The sequence below is a fragment of the Danio rerio genome, chromosome 8 (genome assembly GCF_052040795.2).
Source record: "Danio rerio strain M-AB ecotype USA chromosome 8, GRCz13ab, whole genome shotgun sequence".
NCBI classification, from domain to species: Eukaryota; Metazoa; Chordata; class Actinopteri; order Cypriniformes; family Danionidae; genus Danio; species Danio rerio.
In genome coordinates, this window is record NC_141028.1 from 56733596 (window position 1) to 56742975 (window position 9380).

The 9380-nt window shown below is 35.3% G+C and overlaps 1 protein-coding gene across 2 annotated transcripts in view; it reads right to left on the reverse strand.

Annotated features, from left to right (window-relative positions):
* The window catches only part of prickle3 (prickle homolog 3), a 79537-nt gene extending 70157 nt beyond the window's left edge, over window positions 1-9380 (reverse strand). For both annotated transcript variants that reach the window (XM_087265423.1, XM_087265420.1), the window contains exon 1: window positions 9148-9380. Coding sequence is in view for 1 of the 2 variants with exons in the window: in XM_087265420.1 (XP_087121546.1) it covers window positions 9148-9189 (42 nt within the window). In the remaining variant the exon portion in view is untranslated. The remainder of the gene's footprint in view (window positions 1-9147) is intronic.

Here is a 9380-nt window from a genome sequence, read left to right on the forward strand (position 1 = left end):
CTAAGGTATAAAATAGTTGAGATTTATTTAATTGAAAAACACTCCGTAATCCATTAAAAGCGCTATTGAAACCCATTTTCGGAGCGCAAAATCACCTATTGTAAACCATAGATATATACACTAGATATTGCATAGGGACCCTGAGCATGCGTCAAAAGCTCCGCCACATTGGTACAGTGCTCCCAGGACAAATGTCATTCAACCGCACTAGTCAAGACAGTGTTATTACGTGAAGATGCGGGACTTTAGCGCTGTCTACGGGTGTAGTAACGAGCAAACAAAGAAAACAAAGCACAAAGGCAGAACATTCCATAGGTAATATTTCGTTTTTTAAGTTTTTGTATGTTCTGAACTTTTGTGCTCAACAGGTAACGTTATTGATGATAACAGTCACTTACTGCATTCACCATACGGCAAAGCAGCTCCAACTTGCACTAAACACTCGGCTTATGCTAGTTTTGTTGAATAAAATCAGCAAACAATGCAAAAGAAATATGACAACGAGATGCTGCGCTGCCAGACTATTATTATTGTCAACTAGTGAACAAGTCGTTCATAATGGAGATTCATTCACAAGTGAATCGCTCCCTCTGTCAGTATGAGAAGTGAAAGCAGGAGAGGAGCTGTGTTTCAGGACACAGATTAGATCAAATTTAACAGGGAGGGTGGATAGTACATTTCTGTACACACAAACACAAGCTTTTTGTCAGGAATGCCTGTGCGATTACTGATCCATCAATGTAGAAAAGTGATGTAAAATTTAAATTTTCGTAATTAAAAAAAAAAATAGCACACTAACATCCAGGAAAACTCCCGATCATAGATATATGTGTATATGTGTATATCTCTGGCTTTGGATGGCCACAGTCCTGCACTGTACCTTGGTCCCGAATTCATTTCAAAGGAGCGCTACCCTGTTCCAAAATGGCGGCTCTATTGACGCATTTCTTCCAATAGACAACAACAGAGTAGGCGACATCTAATGTATATATCTATGTTGTAAACGCTGTAAACGGAAGTTCTAACCATTCTACCGGATGATGCTAGTCGCTATGGCACCCTCCATGCAGCAGCCAGGAAAAAGGTGGATGTGTTTGGACTGAAGGGGTGCACCCGAAGCAACTGGAGGAAACCCACCTGAACACTGGGAGAACATGCAAACTCCTCACAGAAATGCCAATCGACCCAGCTCTGGGTTTGAACCAGTGACCTTCCTGCATTGAAGCGACAGTGCAAACCACTGAACCCCTGTGCCACCATAACTGCACACATATGTTTGCAGAGAAAAAAAGACCAATGTGAACGAAGTCATGATATAGTGCAAGGACAGGACGACCTGAGGGTTATACGCAGAAATGTGTTGCGTGAGTCATGTTTACGTCCCGTCTCTGGCAATGAGACAGGACGGCCTCAGGGTGTCTTCCTGTCCACACCCTCAGGGGAAACTTCCTGTCCAGAGTGACCGTCACAATGGCTACAAGAGGTCAAAAGCTCAAAATCCACTTTCAAAACCTTTTATGAGGCTCAGCGCCACTGTTTCCTCAAGCTACAGCTGAAGTCAGAATTATTAGCCCCCCTTTATACCCCCCCCTCCCATTTCTGTTTAATGGAAAGAAGATTTTTAACTGCACTGAACTGATTTTTGCGGTTTGTTCAAACTACTTATTTAAAATGAGCTAAAATAAAACAATTGTTGAGATTTATTTGAGTCAACCTATTTGTTTTATGTTCAATCCATTTAAATTTGTTATGTTAACTTAATCGATTTGTGTTGAGACATCGATGAATTGTGTGAAACCTGCATTTTTTGCAGTGTGTATTATTCACAGGGTTTCTGCAGGTTTCACCAAGTTAAGTTTAACACTTTAAGAGTCTTAAGACCGGTATATGAAGGAAATTAGACATCGTCAGGGTGAAATGTTAAGGATTTTTTTCTCTCGAATATCCCAGTTCAAATAGATTTGCACCTGCCCTATCCAAAAGATTATTACAATTTAATACATTTAATAATACAACAATAATGATAATTTAGTTTGAATATTTATTTTAATACATTTTCAAATATATTTATTTACAAACCCTTTAACTCTTACCAAGAACAGAACAGAACAAAGCTGCCAATTACATCAGTCTAAAATAATTATAATTTAATAATAATAAAAATCTGGGTGACGCAGTGGCGCAGTAGGTAGTGCTGTCGCCTCACAGCAAGAAGGTCGCTGGGTCGAACCTCGGCTCAGTAGGCGTTTCTGTGTGGAGTTTGCATGTTCTCCCTGCCTTCGCGTGGGTTTCCTCCGGGTGCTCCGGTTTCCCCCACAGTCCAAAGACATGCAGTACAGGTGAATTGGGTAGGCTAAATTGTCCGTAGTGTATGAGTGTGTGTGTGAATATGTGTGTGGATGTTTCCCAGAGATGGGTTGCGGTTGGGAAGAGAAGGGCATCTGCTGCATAAAAACTTGCTGGATAAGTTGGCGGTTCATTCCGCGGTGGCGACCCCGGATTAATAAAGAGACGAAGCCGACAAGAAAATTAATGAATGAATGAACATTTTCAAATATATTTATTTACAAACCCTATAACTCTTACCAAGAACAGAACAAAACAAAGCTGCCAATTACATCAGTCTAAAATAATTATAATTTAATAATAATAAAAATCTGGCCAGGTCAGTATTCTCAACAGCATATAAATGAAAAACTTTTAAGCAAATGTTACAGTAAGAAAAGTAATTAAATGCCATTTTTTTTATAAAAAGTTAAAAGTTTTATTGAGATTGTTGGGGATTGTATGGGTGTTAGATTGGGTAGCTATACATGAACAAAGGAAAATTAAGACCTGTTAAAAATAGATTTAAGACCTACAACACAATATTTCAGTACATTTAAGACCTTTTTAAGGCCTAAGAAATAGCTTTCGAGATTTAAGACATTTAAAGACCTCGAGGATAACCTGTGTACAACAACAACACCACTGCTGAATGTCAAAAGCTCTCAGTGTGTTCTTGTACGCCAAGTTGTTTTCCTGTGACTCCAGGTCAAAATTAAAAGGGCAACATCAGACGATCTCAGGATGACGTTCATGTCATTTTAATATATGCTAAGCATAAATAGGTTTAGAAAATTTCTGTCCATATCTTAGTAAATTTAGGCAACATTTTATCGCACTTAAAAAAACAGTGGAATTAAAATAGGAGTTGTCACTAAACCCCTTTAGGAATTGAAAAATAACTTTAACTGAAAAATAATTTTAACTCAAGTTGCTGAAAAAATGTACTACATGTTTTGTTTTTTATGTTTCTCTTGATTTTTCCAGTATATTACATTTTTATTTGATATTTTTCCCCACAACATATTACCTTTGGCTTTGGTACAACTTTCTGGACGTGACATAGTATGTTGTTTTGGTTATATTAGTTCCAGTTTGGCTTTAATTCAGACTAATCTAATGCACAGTGGGGGAAATAAGTACTGAATGGGTCATGTTTTGTCCTGGGAATAATATTTCCAAAGGAGCCGTTGACGTGGAGTTAAACCAGATTTTGGTAAAAACCCAAACAATGCAAACATAAAAATAAAACAAAACAAATGTGTACTAACAATGCAATTACACAAGGAGAAAGTGCTGAACTACTGAAATATGTGTAATACTTTATATAAGACTTTATTGGTGATGGCAGCTTAAAAAGTGTGTAGAAATCTTGATGGTTTTGTGGGTCTCGTTTATCAAATCTGATCTGTATTTTGTGTTTTCTATTGAGTTCAAGTCAGGTGATTGGCTGGGCCATTCTACAGCTTGATTTTCTTTCTCTGAAAGCATTTGAGGGTTTCCTTGGCTGTGTTTTGGATCATTGTCTTGCTGAAATGTCCAGCCTGGTTTCATCTTCATCATCCTGCTAATGTAGATGTTGGACTGAAGCAGCTGATATTCACTTACACTGACGAAAGGCAGAAGGTTGCTTAGGAACGACTCAGAGATTTCAGCTGCTGTCTGGGCTTTCACTGCCTTTCTACACCTCCCTTTCTTCATGTGTTCAATACTTTTCTCCTGTGTCATTTTATTATATTACACAACTTCATTTGTAAACTAATTCGCTTTGTTTGGTTTTCTTTGCATATATGGGTTTATTTGTTTGTTACCATCATCCAGGGCAAATCAACAGCACCTTCAGAAATATGTTTTCTGAGAAAAATGGTGACACGTTCAATATTTATTTCCACCACTGTATATGCACAACAAATCTATTAAAGTAAGGTCTCCTATAGAAAATATGGATTTAAAAGAGAGATTTTAATTTATGCTGAGCGCTGAACGAGATTCATTCCATGTATAGGAGCATCTGGTACACATGTGAATGACCAGAGAGCAGATTCAGGAAACAAAGAGCGCCTCTGTTGTATTCTAATCCATTCAACATCATTTAATTCAATTCACATCTTCAAGGAATATAAGCCTGTCCTGATGTTTTATCTCGTGTTTACTTTTTTTGTCTATTTGCATTGCCAGCAACTTCCTTTTCCAGACATTTGTGGAACATTTCCTTAAAGGAAGGAAGTCACAAAAGCGGTGTGAAGCGCTGATTCAGACGCCTAACATTTGATAATATCATAAATAACAAAGAAATGTCAAATCGAATTTATTTTGTTCTACAGTGATATTCCAGAATATGTTTAAACTATGAATATATTTCACTGTAAATAAAAGTGAGGGAAGTAACAGCTTCCTGTCCCATATTTTGCATTTATTTATGCTTCTGAATTGCGTTATGGGACCTTGATCATGAACTTTTGAAGTTGAAAAGTCGAACTTGTGTGATTTTTATATGCATTTTACTCAACTGAAACAATATGTTGTCTGAGTTGACCACGTAAATTAGTGTACAAAAACTAAAGGTAGCAGTAGCTTTTCTGTTATTGTACAGATTTATTTCTATATATGAGCAATCCCATGCAAATGTAAACCTTGCTATGAAAGAAATTATGTCTTTACTAAAATACAGAAACCATTTCTGGGTTTTTTGTGGAAGCAAGTAATTTACAGTATATAGTAATGCAGTATTATTTATGAAATTATCCATGAATTGTATTTTATTAACGTCTACTCCTATGCTCGCCCTCACAGTAATGTAGTTATTATGAGAATGATTTATATTATTTATTAAAGTAATCATTAAATTGTATTTTTAGACGTCTTCACTCCCTTGCAGAGACGGTCACAGATAGTGAGAGTCTTTAAGGTAATATTTTCGAGACAAAATGTTTCTAAATACACATGCAAACATTGTTTTTTTTTTAAGATATGACATACAGCATTATAGTTTGTTTAATTCTCAGTTTTTGTTTTTGGAAAGTTTACAGGCCCAATTTTTTTAATCACCCCTATATGTCTATATATGAGCATTTCTATGCAAATGTCAACCTTGCCATGAAAAAAAAAAGTTTTCACCAAAATACAGAAACTGTTTCTGGGTTTTTTTGGGTAAGCAAGTGTTTTACAGTACTTTAGAAATACTCAAAACTGCATCTGTCAATGTTTTTAAAATATTCTATTTGATTTACCAAAGTCACAGAAGTCGCTATTTCACATCTGTCACATCCATAACGGAGAGATGTCACATCCATAACGACACTTTTTCCACATAAATGTGAAAATATTAAATTAAATAAAACCAATTGTTTCTGTTTGATAGTGAGTTAACTCTTGTCGTTTTAATTATCATTACTTCTTTTGGGCTGTGGAGTTTAATTCACAGAATTTCTTCACAGTATGTTGTATACTGTAAGCCCGCAGCCTTTGTCACATCCATAACGCAAGTTTATTTTCCTTATTTAAAGTCTAAAACATGTTTACAGAACGATATTTTTCTGATCCCTTAACTCTGTGGTCAGTTGTTCTGGAAAATATAAGCAGATTCTTCAATTTAATGTTAACAATTTCTATGCGCATTTATGTTTTGAGTTATTACTTCAAATGTCACCTCCATAACGCTGGAATTGCTCATATATTATTTCTTCAGGAATATACTATCTATCTACAGTGCTCAGCATATATGAGCTCAACCCACAAATCTTTAAAGTAATATTTTCTAAAAGAAGCTTCACAATATTATATTTGTGCATCAACATTTAGTTTAGTCCGTACTGAAGCCAAATCTGGAGCTAATCTAACAAAACAACTTAAAAAATCATTTGCCCAAATGTACATGTTCGGCAAAAATATTACATTTCATTAATTACAAAAAAAGCAAACATCAAGAGAAACTAAAATATATCAAATTTTGTTGAAATGTTTTGCATGAATTCAAATGTATTATCTTTCCATTTCTAAAGATGTTCTGTGACTAAAATATTATTTTAATAATTATATCTGTTTAATAAATCTGTGCGACAATATATATATTACCCACAGTCACTGAGAAATAGATAAAAATATTCATTTTCAAAATGGAGTGTACTCATGGTGCAGATTACAGGGGGTTTGACGCCCCTAATTAACACTTGATCCCTCCTGAAGGACATCAAAACAAGATGTATAAGTGAGGTCAGACCTTTAATATTAAGAAATAGCTTTCTCTGATCTCTGATCTATATCTTAAATATTAATAATAAAAAATGTATAAAATAAATATTTGACCCCCCTCATAACAGTTCATACCATTGTGAATGCATAATCGTGCCAATTAATGCAGGATAAATATGAAACTGGCAGTTCTAGAGCACTGGTAGAAATCTTAAGTATTCACAAAACACGTTTCGTGTAAAACAGGTGTTTATATCTGCATGTAGCATAAAAAAAAAAATTAGACACATAATTTGTATAGTTTGACCTACAGTAACCTCTAAAATAGTCTTTAAATATGCCTCACTGAAAATGTATATATTTATTTATATTTTTATTATAATTTTTGCAGACAAAAAAAAAACTAAGAACAGACAGACAAACCCATCATGAAACAATAATTCGAGCAAAATGTGAAATAAAGCAAGAAACAAGAGAAAATGGCGACATACAAAACATACATGACCTACAAAAAGACACAGCAATGGATGTAGAAAAAAAAACTTACAAATCTTCAGAAATTAAATGACTCAATTAGTCTTTATGGTGTATCAGACTGGATAAAGACTGGATCCCACATTTTATCAAATTTCGCAAAGTTCCCCAGAGGTGGTATATCTTATTCTTTCCTCCTACATGTGTATAACCCTGGTAGGGCACTGAAGTCTTCTGATCAGTTTATTCTTTTGGTAACATGGTCCCGGTGTAAGCGAAGTGGGGATCGGGCTTTTGCTGTTATCGTCCCAAAACTCTGGAACAGGCTTTCACCCCACATCAGACATGCTCCAACTCTATCTGTTTTTAAAAAGCGTTTGAAACTCCATCTTTGTTCTCTAGCATTTGAGCCTTTTTAATGTTGAGGGGTTTGCCTTATATTTTAATTGTTATGTATGTGATGTAGGTTTTACTTTGTTTAGTATTGATTGTGTTCAGCAACTTGGGCAAAGTTGTGTTGTAAAAAATGTGCTATAAATAAACTAACTAACTAAACTAAACTAACTTAACTGGAGGTGAGTCCGAGAAGCCAGTCAGAAAAAAGAGGCCTACCATATTTCTTCCGAAAACAAAGCATAACTTTTTTTTAGCTATGATACTGAACAGGTAATTGTACATTTCAGTTGAGGGTCTCAAGAAAATCTGACCAGCCAAAAATTGCTATCATTGGGTCAGGGAGTAAAACACAATCATAAACCTTAGAAAAAAACTAAAATATTTCTAACCAAAAATTCTGAATTTCAACACAAGAACAAAGATGTGCTAAAGTACCCTCAGCAGCTTTACACTTGTCACATGTGGGGGAAATCGAGGGATAGAATTTATTAAGCTTTGTATTAGAATAGTGAAGTCTGTGTAATACTTTGTACTGAATAAGACGGTGTCTTGAATTTACAGAACATGAATACACAGATAAAAGTCAGTGATCCCAATCAGTCTCAGATATTGAAATCCCCAAGTCTTCTTCCCAAGCAACTTTCGAAAATGTATACATTTTATGAATAAATTAGATGTAATTTAAATGTTTTTAAAATCTGGTTCACTGAAGCATGTATTACCAAACTACTACTGAAAAATCTGACCCCTTCAATCATAAATGTATGATTCGCACACTGAGTGTACTCTTATATGCTGAGATAAAGGTAAAGTTGGTTTTATGTTTGGATATTCAGACTTTCTTCTTAATAATATAATTTCAGAAAAGTATTTATTATATTAGCAGTAAATGACTATCAAAGTACAGCATTGTTCATAGTAAATTAGATAGTGTTAATGTTGTTTTGAAGTCATACTTGCATGCTAATTCCCGATCGAATATTCAAAGTAACATGGTAAACAATACAGAGTCTGCTAAATGAACGAATGTGCGAATATAAAAACAACTTTAACTCATATTATGCTGAGCACTGTATATAAGCACTTTTGTAGGCTCAGCATTTGCTTATACAAGTACAGAAAAGTGCTTGAATAAGTTTAAACATTATTTCAGCTGTAAAGAGGCATGCTGTAAGCATGTCAGAGTTATTCACTCTATATATCTTAATTATAACGTAAATGTTTTATGTTACCCTGCATTTTTTACAGCATTTAATCGATTTTTCAAGTGGGAATAACTATTATGCATTAGCTTTATTTGTTATTTTGGTCATGGGACAAACACATATTTATTTATTTATTTTACAATGAAATTGTAACCTAGACCGATGACGTCACCTGCACAGGTAAAGCTGACGTAGCCACATAAGTCACGCCCCCCAATAAAATAGTTCACGAATTATTTGATACTTTTTAAGGGCAAAGTAATGACTGAAAATGTAAATTCTGCAGAAAAAAACCCCGCATTGGTATTACAGAAAGAAGGTGAATGTATGTGTGTGTGAACTGAAGCGTCTTCAACTTCAGGTAAAGTAAGTGCGAGAAACCAAACAAACAAACAAACAAACAATAACTTTCGCCATCAACACGGCACAATAGCTTTAAAGAGACTGTTAAACCACGCGGCGTTCATTCAGATAATCGACCAGAAACTGTGGGAAATGATAAAAACGCCTTGTGGTTTCGTTAAAAGCGGGATGCCACGACATGAGAGCAACTTACCGAACGATTGGAGCGCCGTTTCTTCGAGCCCCGCGTGAACATGTCGGCGTATTCACGACAAAACTCGCATAATGTCCGCTTTTAGTTCCCTTCAGTCTGAGGTAAGTTGTTGTGACTCGTCTTCTGAGGTAATGTTAAATTAAGTGTCTGTTTTTTGGCCTCTTAGATCTCCGTGCTGGCAGGAACTCCACAAGAAGTTGCCCGTAAGAACGTGTATCCAGACGGGCTACACC